The following is a 25,142-nucleotide window of genomic DNA, read 5'->3' as shown; positions in this document are numbered from 1 at the left end:
CGAAATTGGAAACAGTCAATCGAACCCTCGGGGCTTGCGGTTTCCGCTTAAGAGATAGCATCCTTGGCTGTGTCAGTACGTTTTCATCCAAACAAGGGTCATAGACTTACCAAAATTGTCAACTGGCCGAGTCCAGTTGCGCTCTAAAGTTACCCCGGCTGCTTCACATAGTCGACCAACTATCTCACTGTCCCATTTGCCGCTCATAATACCATGTAGCCTTTCCCCTTTGGTAAATGGCACTATCTGTCCGTCCACCTGGACAGTGAGGTTGCGCTTGGCAACGTGGTAACTATTGTGCATAGCAGATACGGGATCCCAGGAGCCCTCAAAGTCCCAGTCAGCGCAGTCAAATACCTTGTCATCGAGCACTGCATTCGCATGGATCAATCCATTCTGCATAAACAGGCGCGATTGCCTTCCTGGTAGGTCGTAGGCAGACAGAATCAGCTCTTCGTTCCTGCAACCATCTACCGATAGCAGCAGCTTAGCGCGCCTGGACTTGGTGCAAAGGAGATGATTGATCAAATCCGCTGCCGTCTTCCACGGTAGGTTTGTAATACTGTTTCCAAACCATAGGAATAACACGTCTTCGCCACCGAAGGCGTCATTATCTTCGAGTAACTGGACACAATCATCGTACGATCCCAACATCCCATGACAGATCACATATTGAAAGCTGCTCATGTTCTCCAATAGCTGCGCCAGACTGTTTGCCAGGCTGTCTGGTGCAATATCCACGGCAAAGTAAGCCGTTGGTATCCGTCGCTTTTCTACAGCCGTGAGGTAAGCCAATGTCTTTTTGCAGTTCCTAGATGAAATTTGTAAGCTTTTTTCCCCCTTCCCAACACTCTGGCATAAAAATTACTTTCCCAGGGATGGGATGCGTGGGAAAAAGCACTGGGGAAAAAATAGTGAAAAACATATACCCAGCTCCAAGTTCGATGATCAAACGGCTCTGACCTGTCTCGATCACCATCTGGTCGCTGTACCCACTCAACAAGGCCAATTCGGCTCGGAAGGGGTAGTACTGCGGGCAGTCCATGATTTTTTCAAACAGCTCTTGGCCGCGGTCGTCCCATAACAAAATTGATGGTATGGATCTGAATGATGAGGGCCTTGTCAGACTGGCCACCAGCTCCTCACGCAGGTTAGTTGAGTCCTCTCCCTGGAGACGGATATCCCGAACTTCAATGGTACCATTGCCGTTGTGCATTTTCTTTGTTTGTTTCAATCACCACTGTGCTGTTGGTTCTATTATGATATAAGTCGTGGCCTGCATGACTGATACATAGATTCAATCAGAACGAATAGTCTAATTATTCAACTGGCTAACCACCCCAATTGTCTAGCGTGTCCTATTTCCATTATTTTCCTTTACAACTATCGTAAGTAATAAATAGCTAGGTAAACAGGTAAATTTATGTAACATAAGCTATCACCTCAATTTTCACATTGAACATTTCTTAGGTTTACTACTGTAAAAAGAACTTACGATGCCTGGCGCTACCGCAACCCCACTCGTTCTATAGCAAGTGCGATCTAGACCGAGCTTCCGCTCGGTCTGCACTTCAACTGTGTCTCTCCTGAAGGACATCTTGTGCTCCACCTTCATCATTACTAGCTTCCCAAGGTCATACACTCAGCTTACCTAGTTCCACGCTGTCACAGTCCTCCATAACTCCTGGCGCAAGGATGATCCCTCTCTTAATGGGATTTCAGCTCTGAGCAATTACCGGGTAATATTTGTGTCGGTCTAGAAAGGCAACAGCTAGTCCACATCGAGATGGTGAATCTGCGATTCATAGCCCATCCTGTGACATCACTACTTGGATAATTCAATTGATGTTATCACCATTTTGTGTCAACCAAAGTTTTAAACAGTCATCGACGCGATCCGTATCGACAATGTCCAAATCTTGCATGCTGTCGCTAACTCCCAAGGAGGTGAACTAGGTCGGCGAATACTGCGTTCCACCTACTCGTATTTCGCTTTACTAGCATAGCACGGAAAACATTCCAACATTACCATCCGTGGGTTTGTAAAAAATAGAATACGGTAGTAACACAGTAGTTATACCGAAAATGGTAGTACAACGGTAGAACATGCGTTATTACTAGTCAAACGGTGTTCATATAGTATGGAGTAAAATACGTAGTCAACCCTAATACGTACTGGATTTAATGTAGAAAACGTTATACTCGGTTTAGCGTATTAAAAAGTAAATACGTAGTAGACCCTAATAGTTACCTACTTTCTACCTAAGTTACTACCTTAGTAAGCAACCTTTTTCTCTCCCTAACTATAGTAATCGTGGGCAGCTAACTGGGTGAAGAGAGATCAACAATGAAACGTATTTGTATGATGGATGAAGGGGAAAAGAAGAAGAAGAGGGAGAGGATACTATCTGGCAGTCCTGTCAAACAGGGCCATGTGATACTGATCCCAACACACCCCATTATTCCTTTAGAAAAACCCCTTTTGACTTCTTGTCGGTTATTGGTAATTGAGAACTAGCACTGGTATTGGAAATGGCACTAGTATTGACACTAGGCGGCACTCGCCCTGGCTCATTCTGGCTCATGCTCTGGCTATTGTTCCGAATAAAACAAAACTTCGAAATGTAGATTTTACGGGGGTCTCGCTAGCTCGCCGTCGAAACCAGTCGCCTTGACTGCTAGATATGCGTAACCTCCTAACGTAGGAAGCACGCTGATGGTGCTGCTGCTACTCTTTTGAAGTAGGCGCTTGTATGTTTCGAGGATCCCATCGTGGGTGTCGAGAAAGTGGTTGCGTGGGCCAATCTTAGTCGCGAAGCAGGGTTTTCACCATCACATACTAGCGAGGTGACAAACACTGGAGAATTCGGGGTGATTACGGGAATCGATGTCCTCGATGATCGACGATGGAAGTGGGGCTGCGGGGCGGGCCGAAGATGTCCCACAAAATAAAAAGTGAAAATTCTGATTGGTCAGGATCCTCAAAATTGATGATGATGTGCTCGGGGTCCGGGAACCAGGGCCTCATAACCTGTCCGTGAAGGAGAAGGCTACGCAGTAAATGGGTATTAACAAAAGATAATGTATTGTGGACTCTAGAGAGAAAAGGGAGGAGAGAGGAAGCTATGTAAACAAATCATCTAGAAGTCCTAGGACTAACTATGCGACTACTCAAATTATTAGTTAAGTATTTTTTTTTGTGTTCAAAACACTATAGGGTATCTTATGAGTATTCAAAATAAACATGTAATAGAAGCCAATACGTACTCACAAGATCAATGGTGGAACATGTAGAAATTCCTGAATACGTATTGAGCTGGCAATACCGTGTTAGAACAGTCGTACTACCGGTATTGAAATATGAAGAAATCCCCGGATGGTAAGTGGGCTACGCTAATAAGCTGCAACGTAGTGGGCCGGTCACTGTGCCTGACAGCCTCTCACCTCCCCGGGACTAACTGGAATCGGCTAGGACATGCAGGGATTAGCCTTCAGCTAAGCAGTGGGGTCGGGGAACCAAAGAGCTCCACGCCTGGACCCCAGCCGTCTATTGCGGAAGTGGCTCAACTTTCAGCTCCTCAAATCAAGGTTAGAAGGTTAGGACAATCTCAAACTTTCGTAGCCCAGGCCAATGTCACCGGCCTTCAGTTGCCCATGTCTCCTTGAACGCCGTGTTATCTTTCCATTCGCTCATAATTCGCGCATGTGGGTGAAACCATGATTTACCAAGTTTCTTGCAAAATGACACAGCCAAAACACTATAATGCAAGGGGTTTCGATTCCTCTTGTTTGGCATTCTGAATGTCATAGTGGCGCAAGAGGCGCTGCTTGAACGTGGGTTGCAGACATTGTCGGAAATGAAGCCTTTCGTCCCATACAAATGGCGGTATCTCCATTTGTGTGGGGATCAAAAGCCTCATTTTTATGGGTTAACAGCGCCTAGTTATTCTATGCCGAGTTGGTTACATGAACGCGGTCTAAAACAAGGCTTAATTCAGGCATAAGTCAGGCCAAAATTAGGCACTCAGGCATTAAATTCAGACATATGTTATTGAGCGCTATACACCGTCGTAGGCTATACCTTCAGGTCCGTTTGCATTCCTTTTTAAAAAAGCGCCGCCGTAAAGTCGTTACAGGACGCAATACCCACTCGAAACTTCACCGCGTCAGGATCTTCCTGGTACATTACTTCGACATGTATTTAATGCTAGTGCCCATCAGATTTACCAGAAGACTTCTCGAAACCTATTCACTAACTTCCAAGCCATGCATATTCTGACCCAACTCTCACGGCTCCTCGCTGCCCTCCAGCCCCTCTCTTCGACACCCACCAGCTGCTCTGCAAGCCAGGATGCGGTTTCCAGGGCCGTCGCTATTATTGATATCACCCAAACTATGTCGCTCTTTGCAGTCCTGCTCGACGACCACGCTTACGCAGACCTTGGCCGCGTCTTCACCTTGAATGCCACGGCCGATTTCAACACGACCGGGATCCCCGTCTGCGAGGGGCTGCCTGCTATCATCGAGCGTCTCGAGGATCTGCGCAATGCCCCCAGCATGATGGCCATTTCGACACAATTTGTCGAAGTGCAGTTGCCTGTAACAGCGCGGGCGGTTAGTTACGTTACCGGTAATATGTTTACGCCGGGCTGGACGGAGCCGAGTTTCACTGAATATGGAAAGTATGGAAGCCATCATCCTCCGGAAGAAAAGGGCTTTGAGGCCATTAATGCAATTCATTTCCAGGTACATTACCGATTTTGTTCTGACGGAGGCCGGGTGGCGGGTAGACTCGTTGGTCGCTGTAGGATGGGCAAGTTACCTCGAAATAGTTGAGCCTATCAATCCTTGTACTAACATTGAGTAGGCTGTTTTTGATCGGTGGGAATCTCGACCAGGACATGCTAGGAATGTCAAAAGTGAGCTGTAGGCATTGTGTAATTACTGTTGCCAGGAATTATTCAGTGTGTTCATCGATATATAGACCTGATAAATTAGACTGCAAGCCTCCAATATGGACTTGACTTGAGTCTCATGCCGCTAGATAATCGAAGAACTAATTGCAAGAGGCAGATGCAAAGCAGAAGCAGAAGAAAACAAAACGAAAAACGGTATCAACGGAAGTGAGTGGTCGGATTATCCAGTCCAGTTTCTGCTGGAAGGAATGTAACCAACATCACATCCGGATTCGCAGAAATATCCTTCATCATCTGAACTGTCATTTTCGGTAACTCTTCGAATGTCTCATCGTTTAGTAGATACGATGGTGAGGACAGCTTGACTTCAAGCCTTCCGTCTCCCAGAGACATGCTCTCCAGCCCAATATCGTCCTGTCCATACGGCTCATCATATACCCGTGGAGTGCCATAGTCTGTGCCGCCTAGGACTAAGGAGGCGTTCCAGTCCGTGTCGTCATGCTGGACCCAGGTTCCCAGCGGAGCATTAGGGTCCCATTCGGTGCAATGCTCTACGATCCTGGATAGCTCCATTCCCTCAAACTCCATGCTGTCGGTGCCTTGCCGCTGAAGAAGCTGGCAGAGATCATGCATGCTCCAATCATTCTGCAGCTTTGCGCGCACAGGCATGATTTGCAGACATGGGCCCATGACTGTGTCGAAATCGTGTCTCTTGCTCCGCCGTCCACTGGTGACGAGCCCGAAAACAATATCACGCTTCCGCGTCCACCGTGCAAGCGTCATCACCCAGACTCCCTGGACGAAAGTGGCCAGTGTAATTCCGGGAGGGCTATGGAAGTTCTCGACCACTGTTTTCCTTTCGACCAGCTGACTGTTGCCATCTGTTCCAATGGTGTCCGCAGGTGGTGTCGCTAGGTAGGTCATGGAGGAGCCACTCAAGAGACATTTCCAATAGGAATATCCACCGTGCTCACCCAGTGCGTCGGACGAGTATACGAAGTCAGCATATGAACGGCGGGGAGGTAGGGGATGGCCATCGAATGCTAAACCCCAATCACCCCAAAATTCTGAAATGCTGAAACCATCGTACTGTGAATGCGACATACGAAGGACGAGGTATCGGTTCTGTGGAGTGTCGACTGTCACGAATTTCAGCGGCGAGGATCCCATAGGCAGTGGCTCTGATGCTCCAGTATCTCTCAGGAGCTGGTCGAGCGCGGCGTCCGTGTCTTCAGCAATGGTGTGAACGACATGTGGAATCTTGGGCAAGCTTTTCAGAATAACTTGGTAGAACCTTCCTTTGTGGAAAGCGAAGAGGGTGCGCAGGACGTCGTGCTGTGCGACGAGTGCTTCCCAGGTCAAAATTGCCTTATTTATGTCAAGACGGTCCCCGACGTTAAAAACGAAGAACGTCGCGCAGTTCGAAAGCGCAAACTCCTGCAAGCTGGTCGCGGGAATGATATCCGAAATCTTCTCCACGTCCATTTCCATTGGCCGAAGAATGTCATGAATCAACTCTTGTCTAGTGTTGGCCTCATTGGGAAGTGCATGGAAGGGCTCCCATACATTTTGGCCGTTAGACTGCTTGGGGTTATTGTGACTGGCTAGCTTTTGAGCCGCAATTTCAGCCATAGAGCTCAATTCCGGGGCCATCAGAACATCTTGGACTGTAAGGTAAATTCCCCGTGACCGTCCCGAACTGACAAGCCGCATAGCGGCAATAGAATCACCCCCTCGAGCGAGGAAATTATCATCAGCACCAATGGAGTCCTTTGGTAGACGGAGAATTTCTGCCCACAAATTGCGCAACTTGATCTCAACGTCAGTGGAAGGCAGCCGGTGCTCGTTTTTACTACATTGCATCGCGAGTGATACATCGTCCAGTGTGAGCTTGCTTACAGCTTCGCGCAATGCTTTGCGATCCGTCTTGCCTGTCATTGTCTTCGGCATGGTCGTTACACGGAGGATCAATGATGGAACCATATAGGGAGGCAAAGCCAAAGATAGTGCTTGAAGAGCACGGGAATCTTCCTCCCGACTTTCCGAAAATGCCTTGAATGAGAACTCCGGAGCACGAGTTTGGCCTGTGCTCAACTGTTCGTCATTCGACGGAGAATCTTGCACGGAGCTGTCTCCAGTGGTTCCACTTTGATTATGATTCTCAACGAAGCCAACTAGATGGTTTGTTCCGAGTAATGAAGCCACTTCGACAACGATAGACGAGTTAACCAATTGGTTTTTGAGATGGTACTCCACACCTGATAGCTCGATGCGCTGACCACGTAACTTAGTCTGCGTATCTCGACGCCCAACGAAAACGACGGTCCCGTCAGTGTTGTACCGAACGAGATCACCCGTCTTGTAAACCCGATCGCCCGAGCCATTTGGTCTGAATCTGCGCAGCCAGTCTGGTGGTGATAAAAATGCCTTTGCCGTGCTCTCGCTGTCGTTCAAGTAGCCCCGTGCTAATATTGGGCCTTCGATGTAAAGCTCGCCAACCACACCAACTGGCGCTAGCCGGGATGAATCAGCGATATCGACCACCCAAAAGATACATCCAAGTCCACGACCGATCGTTCCGAGTGGGTTGACTCCATCCTGCTCTTTAATCGGATGTATGGCGCAAATGGTGCATTCTGCAGGCCCGTAGCCGTTGCAAACCTGTGCACGTTGTTTCCAAATTTCCACAACATTGTGTGTTATCGGCTCTCCACCAAGGGAAATCATTTGCATGGTCGGGATATCCTCTTGGCCTAGTGCGCGCATAACTGTAGGGGTCGAGAGTGTAATATTCGCACCGCTTTCTCGTGCATACTGCGCTGGCTGGTTCATACGTGCATCGTTGGAGGGAATGCAGACACATCCGCCGAGAACTAGGGTGGTCATGTGTTCGTACAGATTGATATCAAAGGAACAAGACGCAAATTGGAGCATTCGTGACTCTCTACCAATTTTCAAAGAGGCTCCATGGGCAAGAATACTCGTGGAAAGTGCTCGGTGCTCTAGTACAACGCCCTTTGGGTGGCCTGTACTTCCAGAGGTGTAAACAACAAATGCCGGAGTGTCAGGGTTTGTGTTCCAGACTGCATTGGTGCACGAAGGTAATTGCTGGATGAGGTTCAAGGTAACGAGCAGTTTCTTAGCATCTGTCTGCGAGAGGTCAAACTGATTATGCGACGTCTCAGAACACACAAAATACCTGGCACGACTATTTGACAACATCTGATTGACCCTATTCTGTGGAAGACGATCGTCCACTAGAGTACAGGCAGCCCCAGTCTTCAGGATAGCGAGCATTACAACAGGTACTAGTCGGGGCTTTTCAAGACAGACTGGTACAACATCTTCGGGATGAACACCAAGCTGCTGTAGGTGGTTTGCAAACTGCGAAGCAAATGTATCCAACTCATGGAAAGTCAGACTTCCATCCCATGCATCCACAGCTTGCCTTTTAGGCTCTGCTGCAGAGTGTGTTTCGACCGATTGGTTCAGTGTATGACTTGCTGCCACGGGACAGGCATTGTTCCAGTCAGTCAGGCGTTCGAGATCAAACGGGCTTAACATATTAATCTTTTGGAGAGGAACATCCGAGTTCTCATGAATCTGATGAAGAACATGACTGAACTGATGGAGAATATGGATCATTTGATCCGGGTGGATGATGTGACTGTTGAACTGGGCAGATAAATTCACAAGCTGCTCTCCTGGGGAGATGGTGCATTCCATTGTCAGTGGGTAATTGCTGAAAGCAAGCCGAGATTTCACTTCCTTGCCATTAATCAACACCTCATGGGGTACGTCATTCACCATTGCAGGTTGAATAATTAGCAGAGATTGCAGGTTGCAGGCGGACGCCGCTTCAGGGCTCGTTCGTCGGATATTTTGCAATCCCGCCTGCTCAAATGGAACCATGTTCGACAATTGTTTTTGAATGCGGTCAAGAGCCTGGTCAACTTTGAGACTGTGGTCAATCAAGTGCCGAAACGGAACAGTTGTGATGGTTGGACCTGTCATGCTCTCGATCCCTGCCACAGGCGCATTTCTCCCAGTCAGAGTCAAGCCGAAAATGACATCAGGTGATTCGACATAGGCTGCGATAACCATACTCCAGGCCAGGTTGATACTTGTGGCCAATAAAAAACCTCTTTTGGCAAGGTTTCCCAAGTAAACCGGGAGGTTCTTGGATTCATTTGCCCATTCGGAACTCGACTTCTGATGGGACGGGGGGAAGGTAGACGGGGTCGGCCCGGCAAGTTGTGTCTTCCAATATATATCTTGCTTTTCATTATCTGCCTCGGTGATGTACTTAACGAAATGGCTAAAATCAACTTCTGGAAGGGCCACATCACTCCGATAAGCACACTCCACTTGGGCGAAGATTTGGGGAACCTGCCACCCGTCGCAGGCCGCATGGTGAGCCGTCCAGATGAGCCGGTCTGGCCGTGTATGTTCGTCGCTCAACAGGATTGCAACATCAACCAGAGGTGCTCCAAGTCCCATTCGGCTAATGATGAAGCTCATTGTAGACTCGGTGTCTAGTTTTAAATCGTCATATTCCTCAACAATTAGCGGATCTCGTATCACAACTTGCAAAAGCTTGGTGGATGTATCAATTATTCGCGTTCTCAAGATGCTGTTCAATTGTGAAACGGTCTTCCATGCGTCTTTGAGCCTACCTAGCTCTGTACCAGGTGCCAGGTCGAATATCCGTTGCGCAATGTTTCCACCAAGCCTTTGTTGCCCAAGTACCATCATGCCTTCTTGCAGTGGGGTGCAAGGTAGAATATCATCGATACTCGCTGCATCGATGTCATATTGTTCTTTGGCTTTTTGGAGAGCAAGCTCTTGCTGCTCACTCGACAATAGTGAAAAGGCTGGAATCGGCTCAATTACTTTCCCAGTATCCTCGAGGTCAGCCATCCTGCTCGCCAAATCGGCCAGATTATCATGGTTCAAAACATCACTCATAAGCAGAAGCATTCCTTGCTTGCGCGCAATTGCGATTAGCTCAATAGCTGTGATGGAATTTCCACCCAGTCGGAAGAAATGATCATCGGTCAAAATATCGATATCCAAAGCAAGTACTTCTCTCAGCATAGTTTGGAGCAATTTCTCTTTGTGTGTGTTTACTTGCTTAGAGGAAGCTGGAAAGTATTTACGCAGCTGGGTTTGGCTGAGTTGTCCAACTTCTTGAACCACTCTTTTTCGATCCAGCTTGTCAGAGGGTTTCGCCCTCGGGATTTCAGAAACAGGGAATATGAAGGTAGGAATCATATATGAAGGAAGATGGAGCTGTAGTTTCTCTCGAATTTGTTGGCTAGTAGCCAAGAACTTTTTGCTCGCCGATAGAAGGATACTTGTCCCTCCTGCGATTTCAGAAGGTGAATTCTGCTCAACCAAAGACTTTGGCGACGTCAGGCAACAGAACGCGATCAGCTGCGATTTGCTCGGAGACACCGCGGTGGTGCAAATTTCAGCAATTACTTCCATCTTGATAGGAAGTGTTTGCACCATGGCATGTTCTATCTCCGTCAAATCAATCCGCTGTCCATGAAGCTTCTTCTGTTGGTCTTTCCGGCCAATATAAAGAATTGATCCGTCGCGATCGTACTGTACCAAATCACCGGTCTTGTACAATGTGCCATTTCGACCTCGCACGAAGCTAAACCCTGAGGTTAACCATCTTGGCGAATTCACGAATGCTGCATCTGTTCGTTCTTTGTCGTTTAAATACCCTTGGCCGACATTCGGCCCTTCCAAGAGCATCTCGCCAACTCTTCCGACAGGGAGAAGTATGTTGTGGTCATCTGGATCCACAATCCAAGCGCAACAGCCCAGCGCAGGGCCGATGTTATTCTCGGCTGTTGAGTCGCGGTAAAAGACGCCAGCATTGCTGCATACTGCACATTCAGAAGGCCCGTATCCCATAACCAGCGTGCTGTAGGGAAGCCATTTGTCAATTAAACCTGGGCCTGGTGGCTCACCGACCAGCTTGAGCCGTTTAAGACTTGGAACGTCTCTTGGATCAACTAGCCGAGCAACAGATGGGGTCAAAATAGCTGTGTTGACTTGGAACTTTTCAATGACCGATGCTATTGACGTGAGTCTTTCCGAGTCGGAAGGCACGCATAGACATCCGCCCATACTTAATGTTCCTAGCGCCTGGTAAATGGCAGCATCAAACCCATACGAGGCAGAATCGAGCATACGGGTAGTCTCGTTCAAACCGACGGTTTTCGCTGTGTAGTTGAACGTGGACGCCAGGTTGGAATGTGATATCAGAATGCCCTTCGGGGTGCCCGTGGTTCCTGATGTTAATACGATGCACGCAGTCGTTGACAAAGGATCTAGCGGACAACGGACATCCATGCTGACTGCGCTGCTGCTGCTGCAGCTCTCGCTGCCACTGTCGCTTATCCTATCAGTCACTGGTACTGTTACCACCGTTGCTGCAAGCCGGCCAGCCAGCTGGAGATACACCGGTGAGGCTAGCACAACCTCTGCCTTGACTTGCTCAACTATGTTCTTCAATCGCGACTCTGGCAGTCCGGCGTCAAGAAGCAAAAAAGCGGCGCCGAGTTTCAGCACTGCGAGCATAGCAACCACAGTAAACCGCGATCGTTCGAAAGCGAGGGGCACCACAACGGATTCTCGCACACCGAACTCACTAAGATGCTGCGCAAGCTGTGACGAACAACAGTCCAGCTCCAAAAAGGTAAAAGAGCCATCCCAGGCGTCAACCGCAAGACGTCCGGGCGATTCTGAGGCCCACTGTGCAATTATACTATGCAAACTTGCAGCATGAGGCTTTGGTCGGTGTGCGTTCCATGTCCATATTTGCTTTAGATCCTGTTCCGGGACAATCAATGCTCCTGTCTGTGAAACTTCGGACTCGGGCATCATCGATTTTCAAAGCGTAAACAACTCAATCTTGTTAACTGTAGAGTTCACGAGGTGTAACAGGACACCCAAGTAGCACTTGATATACGGTGACTGTTCATAGGTTTTAACAGTTTCTAAAAAAATAGAATACGGTAGTAACACAGTAGTAATACCAAAAATGGTAGTACAACGGAGAACATGCGTTGTTCCTAGTCAAACGGTGTTCATACAATATCTAGTAAAATATGTAGTCAACCCTAATACGTATAGTTATGTACTGGGAAGCCTGATACGTATTTAATCTAGAAAACGTTATAGTCACCCGGCTTAGCGTATTAAAAAGTAAATACCCTACTTTACTTCGTACATATATATTGTTAGAACAGGACCTACCTAGGTCCTTATTAGAAGCCTTAGTAAGCATTTAGGGGTTACCTAGGTATATAACGAGTGAGAAGTCTTCCACTCGCTCTACATAGTAGGATTTTGGTATCAAGCCACATTGTCTTTCTCAGTTGGACAGTTAATTATTCCTAACCGGGGAATAGCTTTAGGGTTGTTATACCCGCCACCTCACTCCTCGATAGTCTTGTAAAACAGGTTCACAAGGGCGACCCCGAGTTCTGCCGATCTGGAGCATAATATGTAAGTTTGCGGTAACAGAAACCACGCTACGTTGCTTGAGATGTCTTCCGAGGAACTCCAACGATGGCACCTTCAGACCTAGATCAGCTTCGCCAAAATATTGCAACTTGGTCGGGCTGCCAGGAAAATGTGCAGAGACGGAGAGACCTGCGGGCGTCCGCCCTCGCAGTGGCCGCCTCTTTGGGCACTCCTGAGGATATCTTTGCTGACGCCTTTTATCAGGTAGAGACATCCACGTCTGTTGGTCTATGGGCGTGTTACCGGGGCTAACCGCAATTCTAGCCGGTACTGGCAGTGGGCATTCTAGTGGCTATGGAGACCCAATGGCTTCAATGCCTGTCCACCAACACTGCGCCGCTGGTCGGCATCGATCAAACGGCTGAAGCTTGTCTCCGGCTTCTAAGCTGCTTTCATCGGAGAATACCTAGGGATCTATCCATCTAAAGTCTCATGTTGTATCTGATTAATATCGGTGGAACCTTCCATCGTTCATTTTTGTCTACGTACCTGGGTAGCACGAGGCGACAACAGGCAGGAAACAGGCCCCTTTCTTCCACTCCGTGATAAAAATTAAACAATCCAACTCAAGTGCTTGGAACGCTGGCCTGTTCCGGTCCCAAAGATATATACCTAGGTATAATACAAGCTTTCGTGTCTTTCTCCAACCTCTATATCTTACTTGTCAATACTGAAGGCATCGCACACCACTATGTCGCTACCACGCAACTCGCCCATGTTTGTTTGGATCGACAAGATCGGTCTCTCGAGCGCTTCCCGTCCAGGCTTCTTATGCATCGCCGTCATCGTTCTTTTTCTGATGCAGCGACTGTTTTCTTGGTGGACTCGGTACCGCAATCTGCCCATCTATGGCAAGGACGACAAGGACATGCGCAAAGCGCTCACTCAGGGATATGAAAAGGTAAAGAATCAAGCTTACCTATAATCCCGTAACTTGTTGATTTGAATAAGAATAAATATAGGGTGAACTCTTCGGTATTCCGACACCGGTCGGCGTGCATCTTTTTCTCCCGCCCAAATTTATCGCCGAGCTCAATCAGTTTTCCGACGATGAGCTGAATCTAGAAGCACAATTTGCGCTGCACACACTCGAGGGAACGACCAAATTTTCGAAAACACAGCCGCTATTTGCCCAAATCACACACAAAGGAATTAATCGAAATGCTCGGGGGACAGTCCAGATCCTGGAGCACGGGATTCGTGGCCAGCTGGAGCAGATCGTCGGATCCTGCAGCGGTAATCTCCATATTTACCGTTGATGAAAAAGAATCATTGGGCTGATTTAAGCTTGAAAAACAGAATGGACTTCATTCAACGCGTCCGATCTCATTAAGCAAATTGCAATGGCAGGATGTAATCTTGTGTCTCACGGCCCGGAATTGGGAGTCAACGGAATATGGGTGAGCGGAATAAACGTACCAGGACGACAATCAGAAGCTGATACTCGCGCAGCTATCAGAGGTAGAGGGATACCTTGATGATGCCATGCATGGCCTCGTTGATGTAATGAACTATCCCCAGCTCCTCCACCCAATACTAGCCTTGTTCAATAGCAAGTTCAGGCGTCTCCCCAGTCGTCTCCGGTACATCAAACAGACCCTTCGGCCAGTCTTGGACCAATATCGCAAGTCTGAAAAGAAGCGGGTTGATGGAATACAGTGGGGGTGGGACTATGCCAACAAAGAGCAGCAGGATCTGGAATATCAGGCCCTCACACAGATCATTCTCTACTACTTTAATTCCATCTTCATTATGCCTACGGTATGTGCCAAATCCTACGCTAACGGATTGTCGGAAGCACTTACATTTCTTTAGCTCGTTGCCCTCGTCTACGACCTCGTCTCTCACCCGGAATGCATCGAGCCTCTGCGAGAGGAGATCCGCCAGGTCTTTGGCGACGGTGCCGCGGCAGATTTTACACCAAGCAAACTTGATCAGCTTCTAAAGCTAGACAGTTTCCTCAAAGAATCGCAGCGGGTTGCGACTCCAATTCTATGTATTTGATTTACAAAATCCGGTTTCATGCACTACAGCTAACCCACACAGATACAAAGGGGCGCATGGCCCAGAAGGAGGTGCGCCTTAAGAGTGGTGCTATTCTGGCACCAGGCACCCCGCTAGGTGTGCCATTGTGGCCATTGACGCACGACCCGGAATTCTGGGAAGAGCCTGATATGTTTGACCCATGGCGACACGAGAAGTTAGGACAACAGCAGGGTAACCATATCGACAACCTCATGACGGCTGTGCGGTAAGTCATTCGTGTCTCTTGGCCACCCAATCCATAGCCTCTAACAAGACCCCAGACCGGGCTGGCTCCTCTGGGGCCGCGGGCGCCACGCTTGCCCAGGTCGCTTCTTCGTCGTTCATGTCATTAAGATCACGGCCGTTATGATCCTCTCCCGATACGACATGCAATTCGCTGACGGAGTTGCGCCGATCGGTGGGTACATTGGGTGGGGCTACATGCCGGATTCGACCGCAAAGATCCTGCTTCGGGCGGCAGCAGCCCTATGAGGGGGTGAGTACATAGTAATCTTGACTATTGAGATTCTGCGTGGCCCACTGATACAAGTCTGCGAAGGGGCATAACGGCCAATATCCCAATGCACTTTTTGACCTAGTTTGTGCCTGAAAATGCGTTGTTGGTGCCATATTTTGAACAGGCAGAAATTGTAATACCTGAATTAGGCTAAAGCCCGCTACAAGCTTTAGAAATAGGCTCGAAAACCCGACCTTTTTAAGGGTCGAGTCGGGTTAGGGTTCGGGCTTTATAGTTTTACGGAAGTCTATTATAAGCTATTTTCGAACGAAATTGATTAGTTTTTTAACCTTTTTTTTTAACCTTATTCTATAAAAAGGCATCACTTCTCACTTATATAGGCCCCGGGGATAAGGGTAGATACATTGAAAAAATGAGGCAGAAATAAGGCGGTACTAGATAGAAACTACATATAGAAGAAACCTATACCCCACAAAGTCAAACTGCAAGGATATATTCCACGTCGGTGTGGCTGTCCGGACCATGTCGTCGAACTTTTTGTAGCCCTGATACATCTGTCTTTGTTGTCAGGAAGAGATAGTCTCGACACGCTGCGTCTCGTCGCAAATGACTCGGTTGAAATGAGTACCAAAGATCTGAACCGCGTGTAGGTTTATTCTTCCTGTTCTTAAATTCGTCATGTTTGCTGCATGTATGGTCTTTACCCCAGAATGTGTGCATTTGTCGCAATTTCGCTTCCATATCGCTTCCACCTCGCTTCCCATGTTTCCATAAATATGGACGAACATTGAAACAGAGCATGCGAATCACCGACCCTCGCTGATTTCTGTTTGCTGCACCAACTCCAGAATGGGAGTAGCATGCAACGAATGGTACTCGTTTAAAGTCAGGACCATTCATAGTCATCTGTTCTTCTCAGTGTAATCGTATACTTCTTCCTGGTTTCACTGCTCATACTCCGAAGTGGAAGCCTGCGGGGAATATAGATCGATGAAAGCTCCCGAGAATGAAGAGGTTCGAGAAGCAGCAAATGTTTGAGGAACTTGAAGTATACAGCAGGCTATCACTAGCCAACTGCAAGCCAAGAGCATCAAGGTAGCCTTCCAAGTAGCAAATTTAACAGAGAACCCACTCGCGTGAGCATCTGTGCAGCCCGGCTGACGTTCTGTCATTCCATAGAATATGTCATGCTCCAAGCAAGATTCGTTGTCGGTTGGGAGATCCTGCTATCACCGAGGCCCATCCGACATTGTGAAGGGATTGCTGGATCATCCCGCATCTTCCAACATTTTCTCTCAGTGGCAGAACCAGATAAGATGAGATGCCCATTCATCATGCGTTCTTTTTATCACGAGGTCTAGAGCAGCCCGATTTTCGAGGAGCGAAGACCCATCATTAGCAGACATGATAATTGGTCTTTGCAAATTCGATCGCTCAAGTTGGTACTCAATCACACAGGCAGTTCCACATCGCATTTCTTTGTCAGCGGACTTTCTGATATCCACGAATGACTCCCAAAGCAGATTATGCATGTTTGCGCCAACGCTGCCCCAGCATAATGGACATGCGTAAGCGCCGCCAGATTATATCCTTCGGAAATGATGTGAAACAACTGCAACATCACCCCCACCCCGACAGTGTCAACTTTCACCACTCGATGCGGCCGTTCGCGTCCAGTCAGTATGATCCGGGATAAAACAGAGATTCGAGTGACTATAGAGACCCCCATCGCCTGTCGAAGTTTGACGGTTGATACAGGAGCACGCCTTTCCTTGTGGCAAGATACTGACGAAGCTCTTCTTTTTCAACGATTTTCCAGCGAGCGGAATTTCATGCTCTGCTTTGCGGCAGCATCCAAGGGACAACAAATGTGCATCATCGGATTGGAGAATGCACTCCATTTTCTGCTGACTTCTGGGGCGCTTGAGCAGTGCCGCAAAACAAATGTACCATGAGCTATCTCTGGCCCATGCATCCCTAGCATCACAACACAGTGCCGCACGATTATATTCTTTAGAGACGACATGAAATAACAATAATGTCACCCTCACTCCGACAGACTTGACTTCCGTGGGGTGCCTATATTTTTGGCAAGTAGTCGCCGGCGTCAACCCCAATCGACATCATCAGAAGACCCCTGTTCTTGTGACGGATACTGGTGGAAATTATTCTTGTTGAACGATTTTCCCAACAAGAAGGATTGCTTTGCTTTGTTTTTTGTAACAGCACACACAAGACCTGGGACTTCTTTTGCCCCAATCAGTAGTCATTGCCACTTGGGGACAACAAAGCACGTGGAGGTGGACCTGTGTACTACAGGCCATAGTACCAATCGTCGAGAGGACCCTTTTGTTAGGGCTGTAGGGCTGCCAACAAAGAATGGGGAAGAGAAAACAAAGGAACCTGCTTTCCATTGGCATGACAAATGAGGCGCAGTATCAGCTTGGGGAACCTCATCTTTGGACGAAGGATGTCTCTGAAATTTGCATATCCCGGAATGGAGCCCTCTTGACACTAGCAAGAAAAACCGGGGAAGGACGAGGAGTGCATTGCTTGATGGCAGTATATATCAACACTTGAATATATATGCATATAGGTAGATGCACTTGCTGGAATGAGGGAAAATCACAAGCGCGGTCTCGATTTCGAGCGACAGTCGATCAAAGATGATGTATATGATATCGGTGGGCATCGCCTGGAGGATTTCCTTGCTGCCGTCGGTCATTATATGAAAGTCGTCAATAATAACACGACGACGATGATTACTAGTTGACGAATTCCGAAATCGAACAATCACCTCTGGCTGTTCGGCAAAGATTCCAAGATGGGGCCTATGCACTTTTGCGTAGCAATAGACGTACATCACTTTCCTTCCGCCAGGTATATCGACCACAATGATAATTTCTTGGTGTCAGTTCGCTTGAACAGAACACCACTGCCGATACACCCACTGGATCCCGCGATCGCTACTCGCGAGTTCGGTAGTAAACACAACACTGATAGCCAAGGAGGTCTTTTGTTGTTGTTGTTGTTGATGCCTGGCAACCAAATCGAAGAACCCTTTGTTGGTGCTGTTGCCTACAAACGTTGGGTCTAACCAGGAATTGAAGGTTAGAATGGCTGCAATCATCTCGAGTGGAAAAGGAAATACGCGACTCACTGTTCATGTGTCTATCCACATGGGGTTTGGCTCGTCTCCTTTGTGGGCTAAACAGGCGTGACAGAGCTGCTGGAGGAATTTGGGTTTGAGCATTCGACATTCGACTTTGACTTCAGGATATTGGTCTCCACGTCGATACTGTGTTGCAGTTGCCATGGATAAGGTGTTCAGCACAGTAGTTCCATGCCTTAAAGAAATGTTTTGGTGCCCAGGGGCAAGCTCAGGGTGTGCCAGAAGAAAATTCTGTATACACACTAAGCGGTTAAATGGTGTGATAAGCTTTGCGAAGAGGGAGGGAAAGTATGGGAATACACAGGAAGGAGACAGATGAGGCAGACGAGGGAGATGAAGGGAAGAGAATGAGGATGGGGGAGGGTGGAGAGGATGGGTGGAGAGGAGGGGTAGGAATGAGCAAGAGAATGAGTTGGAGATGGAGAGAAGAATATGAAGAGAAGTTTGGGAAGGCAGAGACAAACAAACGGAAGCTTCTAGACCCTCAACCTTGGAATTGTCCTATCATTACATACACATGGATATGCTTATTTGAGCCTCCAACGTTTGAATGCGGACGACCCCGGGGGTGATCTTGGGAAATGAACTAATAGAAGCTCTCAATATACGCCATACTCGATGTAAACAAACGGTCAACATCATATGTTCTGACTTGGTATTTTCCACCGGTAGGAATTCGTGATCATTCCTCTACAAACCAGACGTTCTAGCATGTGATTTGCTATTCACCCTAAACATCCTTAAAACTTATGTACTCAACTTAGAATAATGTCAGCTATTTCAATAATCATAGTCCATATCCTCCTATACCACTACTATAAATATCCGAACCTTGTTGTCGCACCATGGGCAACAGACCCTTGGAAGTAACAAACACCCAACACCTGGACACATAAGTCCCAGGTACCAGCAATCAGCCGCGCCCAGAGCCAAGGCGCGAACTAGCGTATCTGACCAGGTCAGGAACAAAGGAACCTGTATGTACCTTGGGCCGACTATCTCAACACCAGGTCATCGGGACCTAATTCGTCAGCTCGTACAGAATCCAAAACAAAAACCTCCGAACATCGGAAAATAATCCCCATGCATAAATGCATATAAAAATACTCCGTAGGGTGTGACACAGATAAGAGGGTAGATCTACCTTTGCAAGTATGTCGTACAAGTACCTGAACGCGGTGGGTGTTCCAGAGGAGTCAGATGACTCCCACGCTGTGCACCACGGTGGTGGGGATCTCTAGGCAGTTCTGAAAGTGGCTGGGAGCTGGCGTGTGCACTGCATGTTGACTCAATGCCCTGGCTGCAGAGGGGGGCAGATGCATGTCAGTTGCTGAGGGGGGGTTGGGGTCCAATTAGATTGGAGGAATGATATAGGTATGGATTAGAGAATACAGAGATAGTGCGCTTTGTCCGTTTCGTCCGGTCTGGAATTTACATGTGAGTTGGACTCTCAGCCTCCTGGTACTTATTGTATGTACTATGTATGTGTATCGGTGTCTCCAAGGCTGGGGGATAAGGTTTATTGGTGTTTTGGATGGATGATGTATCTACCTAGGTACTCCATAGTTATCTCACTACTCTATACGGAGTAGAGACTGCTATAGTTATAATATGAGATATCTAAAATAATACAATGTATCAATGTATTAATTTATTAATATAGTAATATTATTGCATTCATCCTTATGGTCGCAGTCCAAGGCGGCTCCTACGTGGCCACCCAGGTACGCACCCCAACACATAATCAGGTACAAATTACATGGATGGACCTGGTATGAGATGCAGAGCATGGTCTATGATTGGACTGATCAGTCAGATAATCAGACCGCTGGAAAGGCAAACGGATCGCCTCTCCAGGGGCAAAAAAACACAACAACAACAACAACAACAACAACAACTGGAAATGTGCGGAGTACAAAGTACCGCCACACAAAATAGACAAAATCGATGATCCCTGGAAGACGTGGAAGGTGTGGAAGTTTTAGCCGTAGCCTCACAAGTCAAAGACGTCAGCATATCCACCGATCCGGACAACCCAGGAGAACCCCCGGTTGTAATTCGGGTTTTATCGATAAGCCCTGCAGCTTGGTACCTGGTTATACTTGGCCGTGCGCCTCATTGCCAGCCTTGCAGATGTACCTACAGGTACCCGGGGTCTGGGATTTCCCCCCTCTTCTCGTGGGATGTAGCGACGATCTATGCGTTTTCTTTGACCCCCCTCGGTGTATTTATATGGAGATACAACGTGGGTTTTAGATTGTATTTCTCCGCTGTACTCCGTACAAGACTTTTCCCGTGACGGTCAACTAAACTGTCGATCATTCAGATTAGCGGCAGGAGCCCCATCTTTACCTATTTCATCTATAGTATTTATTCACATCACCGAATTATATCCTGCAAACTATATATACGTAATGGAGATTAATATCCCGCACTTGGTCAAGGAGGGGAACCATGTCTTCCATGGAAAGAGTGAATATCGCCTCCTTTAGTTCCCGCCAATCGTGCTTGCTAGATCATAACCGAACCTCCATGGGGCCGATCTAGGGCCAATGCGGTACAGTACATAGTCAGGAATTTTTGATTTGTTACAATATAGGTCAAACTCAAGGAAATATTAAGCACATCATCCACATCGGCCGTGGCGTCACATCCGATGAGGTATTTGACCCCCAAAGTCCAAATCAACTTTGGAAACGAATAGAGTACATTAAAGTACATGAGAACCAGGGATCTGAGGATGTTGTACAGCATTGACTTCCAAGGTTTGGAGTTGCCGTTTGCAGACTCGAGGGAAGGTGGGGGGAAAGTTTAGCAGCGACGCAGGCACGATGGACCAACGGGCTTAGTCCCAGGGGGTGAAAGTTTCAGATGGAGAGTTGCCTGAATGCGGTTTCAACGGAGCTATCGGATCAGCTAAATGACGAGTTCTTTTTCTTCTTATTATTTCTGGGGTCCTTAGATTCCTTGAGTCCCTTGGGTTCATAAAGTAATAAAAGTATTGAAAGTGGTAGGTTCTAGAATTCTAGAATGTATACAAGATGAAAATGAGATCTATCTCTTATCAACACCCCCGCAGTCTACGGAGTACATGTAGGTGTAATCTAAAATTAACTTATAGGTTTGAGCCAATGTAAGATCCTCCATAGGAAGGCTCGAGCAAAGGATTAATACTATATGAAGACTTCGTATCGGGGCGGACCATTCGGAACTCTTTCCCCTACCGCGTAACCATTTCTCTAAGAGTATGACGAAGTGCGATACATCTACACGATGCAAGGGGGGTGGGATATGGTTGAGGGAGGGGGGTTAGAGGGGGGAATGGAGGAGTATATTAGAGGTTAACCCTAAGATCTCCACCAAAAGAGTCTCGACCTTTTTTTCTCCCCAAAAGAACCAAACTTGTCGAGGCTTGGCAGTGCCTATTTCCAGGGTCTGGGAAAGATGGTTAACGTCAAGAATCCCCAATTTCGATGGTTTAACCTACCTAGGTACTTTTTGTATAATACATCCCTATATAGATCGGAGGGAAGAACTAGGTCTAGACTTGGATCTTCAAGTCCAATGTCCAAGTAGCTTCAAAGTAGCTCCAATAAGTTCAAGTAGTTCATAGTAGTTCAAGTCACTAATGAATCATGGAGGTGCCTGGTGCCTTTTGAATAAAATGGAGACACGCGGATATCTGGTGAAACACTTAATGATTCGCATCGGTAGCCCCGGAAGGTCTTTGAGTTCCTGTTGAGTTCCTGTCTTTTTTTCTTTTTTTTTCTCTTGACTCTCTTGACTTCTTTTTTTGCCCCTCGCTTCCCCGATAAGCCTCTTCTTCTTCTTCTTCTTCTTCTTCTTCTTCTCATCGTCACCATTTTCTGTTTTCTGTTTTATATTTTCTTATTGGTATATACTCTTATATACTCACCTTTTTCCCCCCTTTTTGTTCATTTTTACCTACCCGGCTGATCGGATCTCTATTTCTTTTCTTTTCTTTTCTTTTTTTCTTCTTGGAAATATTTCAAGAGATGATCGCGATCAGCTAATGACCTTCCCTTTTCTCTTATTTCTTACATTCTTGACCTCTTCTCCCCGCCCTTGCGTTTGGGATCCTAGTACTCCGTACACACATTCTATTTCCGCCCCTCTTTCTCTTCTTTCTCTTCCAGAGTAAGCGCACTTTCAAATCGTACGTGTTGGATCTTCTCCGAGTCTCTTTTGGTCTCCTTTTTTTCTTTTTTCTTGGCCCACTCAAGTAGTGTTCAGGTTACTGAATTTGCGCAAATGTTTACAGTCAATCCGACCAGACTCCGCGTCTTGATCTCCGATTTCTCCGTAGCGCTGCGGTTTTTACGACTCGACATAGAGACATATAGAATCCCAACTGGTCCAGGGGTGATTATTCCGATCGGATTGTCGGATTTGCGACTGGTGGTCAGGAACATTCGCATTTGGCTCTCCGAAGACCTGACATCACTTCCGCCTCCCACCCTCTTACGTCGATATGGCTTCCTTTCTCCCTGTCAACAACTCGGCCCCTGAAGACCACGCGATGGATGGAGAAGCTACACCCCGTGCCATCCCAAATGGTGTGCCGGTAACACCGGATGTTTCTTCGACCGAGCAGTTTCCGGACGGAGTCTCACACCGCAGCCGCGGTAGCGACACCTCATCCCGCACAACCTTGACCCACGCTCGAACCCCGTCAACGTCGGACGAACACATGCACGATTCCGAGGGAGAACAGGAGGATTCCGATCATGATCAGAACCTAGGGAGTAACGCACCGCCCTCGAAAAAGAAGAAAGGTCAACGGTTCTTCTGCACCTCTTTCCCTCCTTGCAATCTGAGCTTCACCCGGAGCGAACATCTGGCTCGCCATATTCGAAAACATACTGGTGAACGTCCCTTCCAGTGTCACTGTTCTCGCCGATTTTCCCGACTCGACAACCTCCGCCAGCATGCTCAAACGGTCCATGTCAATGAGGAGATTCCCGGGGATTCGCTAGCAGCCACGGGCACACGATTCCAGCGCCAGGTCCGTACAGATCGAGTGCGACCACCAGGTCGGGCGCGGGCAGGCACCGGTGGTAGTGTCAGTGGTCATACCCGAGGTCATAGCAGGAACTTGTCAACCTCGAGTATTGCGTCCACGGCTTCCACATTCAGCCAACCTCCGGAACTTCGGCGGCGCCCCCGCCTTTGATCATGGCCAACGATCCGGCAGCTCGATCCCGACTGGCAATGGATTCCATGGGAGAACCTCCGAGCACACCCCCGGGCCAGATCCGTGGCGCTCCTGGTCCCTCGACAGCTGGATCACCATACACCCCCTCCAATATGTTTGCTGCTACTGGCGGAAGCCCCCAATTCGCTTCACCCATGTCTGGTACAGCACATGGGTTCTGGGAAGGAAAGACGGCTGCCCGTCGTCTTTCAGTGCCGACGAGCAGCAACCCTTTCCTCACACAGCACGGCAACGCATATCCCCCGGCATATCACACCCCGGCCGTCGCACCTTATCCAAACGCGGCTGGCGTATTTGCAAGCCCTACTAGCACACATTACTCGGTATCTCGTGACGAGGGCACCCTGAGCGCGGCTGAGGCGGAGATGCGGAGAAGAACTTGGCACCCTTCGTCGTACACAGGGTTTCCACGTCCTGGAACCAGTGGCCTAAACCAATATCATACACCCGATAATGTACCGGCCTCATTCGGCGTCAACGGTTCGACCGAGCACCCGCCCCGACTCCCCGGAATTGAAAGTTTCGACAAAGTAGTTCAACGGCCGATGACCCCACCCACCAGGAAAGGCAGTCCAATGCAGCTTGAGGGCCACCATCGTCCACCACATAGCGCAGCCTTTGGATCTGGATTCAATTACACGCAGCCAGCCCACCGTCCACCACCCCCCATCTCCGGCCCTGGTCACCGACGAGGCCATGTGTCCTGGGATATGTCTTTGCATCATAACCTAACCGGACTGGATATCCGAGACCGACGCCCATCCACTGCGTCCGCTTCTCAATGGGGTCAACAAACGCTCGCGGAACTCCAAAATGTCTCTTCCCGCCCGTCGTCGGCTTACCAGCCTTCATTTGGCCCAATGGCCGAAAGAAGCCCCGAAGAGTATCGGGGACATCGCCCGAGCCTTTCAACGGGGAGCCGCACGCGAACCTCCCCCGAGGATTCCAGTAGCAGTGAGGGTGTACATACCCCATCCACCGCTTCGCTTGAATATCATCCCGCGATTGTGCACAGCAGCGGGTATATCGAATCTCAGGATTCCTGTCTACCTTCCGAACACCCTCCACAGGTAAGGAACTCCTGTTTAAACGGATGGCTATCGCACTGGTTACTAACGCCGTCATAGATCTGTGACCGCCAATCCTCCCACGCGGACGGCTACGAAGCCCACAACGACCGGGAGCCCAGGCCCGACGTCTTCTCAGACTCTCCTGCCCGAAATTCGGGCATGGGTCGGCTGGAAGCTCTTGTCGCCGTCGCCACAAGCGAGAACAAAGGAGCAGCCAAGCTATTTCTGTAAATTGTCTGGACAAAGCCCTCCTGTTCTATACCATTCCGCGCCATTTTACATATGAAAGTCATCTTCGCTTCCTGCAATTTGCTGGAGAGCGATCATCATATACTTGGCATTCCACCTTCCGTCTATCTCCCACTCCCAATTTACAACCCACTCTTTCCGCCCACCCTACTTCCAACATTCAGCCCGTCGGCCTTTGTCGGCTTTTCCAACTCTTTTCTTATTTATATATTTCCGGGATTCTCATATTTGCCATTTTGTGATAGCGAGACCCTTGATGAACTGACGACTTTGACGACAACTGATACACGACCGGGTAATCTAGCCCAACTTTCTTTTACTTGTGTTCGGGGGTCTTATATTTTTGTTTATGCTCTTTTTTTTTTTTGGGGGGCAGTTCTGGATAGCAATCTTTTTCTCGGATGAGTTCTCAGTCCTGAGCTGCATGTCCTGGCGTTCGCATGGGAAGTTT

At 48.2% G+C, this 25,142-nt stretch overlaps 7 protein-coding genes across 7 annotated transcripts; 5 read left to right on the top strand and 2 right to left on the bottom strand.

Moving 5' to 3' along the window:
- Positions 1-47: 47 nt before the first annotated feature.
- N7516_004112 (histidine-specific methyltransferase) lies at positions 48-1,216 on the bottom strand (the record flags this gene model as incomplete). The annotated part of the gene is made up of 3 exons (XM_057216832.1): positions 48-67; positions 111-811; positions 930-1,216. 3 exons carry the CDS (start codon positions 1,214-1,216, stop codon positions 48-50), a joined length of 1,008 nt encoding a protein of 335 aa, XP_057078715.1.
- A 3,050-nt stretch (positions 1,217-4,266) lies between these two features.
- Positions 4,267-4,930, top strand: N7516_004111 (uncharacterized protein; the record flags this gene model as incomplete). The annotated part of the gene is made up of 2 exons (XM_057216831.1): positions 4,267-4,746; positions 4,868-4,930. The coding sequence occupies 2 exons, from the start codon at positions 4,267-4,269 to the stop codon at positions 4,928-4,930; spliced, it is 543 nt and encodes a 180-aa protein (XP_057078714.1).
- Positions 4,931-5,114: 184 nt separating this feature from the next.
- On the bottom strand, positions 5,115-11,816 carry N7516_004110 (uncharacterized protein; the record flags this gene model as incomplete). Its single annotated transcript, XM_057216830.1, has 1 exon — positions 5,115-11,816. The coding sequence occupies one exon, from the start codon at positions 11,814-11,816 to the stop codon at positions 5,115-5,117; it is 6,702 nt and encodes a 2,233-aa protein (XP_057078713.1).
- A 690-nt stretch (positions 11,817-12,506) lies between these two features.
- Positions 12,507-12,713, top strand: N7516_004109 (uncharacterized protein; the record flags this gene model as incomplete). Its single annotated transcript, XM_057216829.1, has 1 exon — positions 12,507-12,713. The coding sequence occupies one exon, from the start codon at positions 12,507-12,509 to the stop codon at positions 12,711-12,713; it is 207 nt and encodes a 68-aa protein (XP_057078712.1).
- Positions 12,714-13,152: 439 nt separating this feature from the next.
- N7516_004108 (cytochrome P450) lies at positions 13,153-14,978 on the top strand (the record flags this gene model as incomplete). Its single annotated transcript, XM_057216828.1, has 7 exons — positions 13,153-13,362; positions 13,424-13,697; positions 13,761-13,861; positions 13,914-14,222; positions 14,277-14,457; positions 14,508-14,712; positions 14,768-14,978. The coding sequence occupies 7 exons, from the start codon at positions 13,153-13,155 to the stop codon at positions 14,976-14,978; spliced, it is 1,491 nt and encodes a 496-aa protein (XP_057078711.1).
- A 1,544-nt stretch (positions 14,979-16,522) lies between these two features.
- Positions 16,523-16,919, top strand: N7516_004107 (uncharacterized protein; the record flags this gene model as incomplete). Its single annotated transcript, XM_057216827.1, has 2 exons — positions 16,523-16,644; positions 16,784-16,919. The coding sequence occupies 2 exons, from the start codon at positions 16,523-16,525 to the stop codon at positions 16,917-16,919; spliced, it is 258 nt and encodes an 85-aa protein (XP_057078710.1).
- A 5,709-nt stretch (positions 16,920-22,628) lies between these two features.
- Positions 22,629-24,747, top strand: N7516_004106 (C2H2-type zinc finger protein; the record flags this gene model as incomplete). Its single annotated transcript, XM_057216826.1, has 3 exons — positions 22,629-23,219; positions 23,249-24,442; positions 24,500-24,747. The coding sequence occupies 3 exons, from the start codon at positions 22,629-22,631 to the stop codon at positions 24,671-24,673; spliced, it is 1,959 nt and encodes a 652-aa protein (XP_057078709.1). The 3' UTR covers positions 24,674-24,747.
- Positions 24,748-25,142: the final 395 nt, after the last annotated feature.

Source organism: Penicillium verrucosum (assembly GCF_028828655.1).
Source record: "Penicillium verrucosum strain IBT 35672 chromosome Unknown utg000001l_segment0_segment0, whole genome shotgun sequence".
NCBI lineage: Eukaryota > Fungi > Ascomycota > Eurotiomycetes > Eurotiales > Aspergillaceae > Penicillium > Penicillium verrucosum.
The sequence above is the reverse complement of the archived record's forward strand: the minus strand, read 5'-3'. Positions and strand labels throughout refer to the sequence as shown.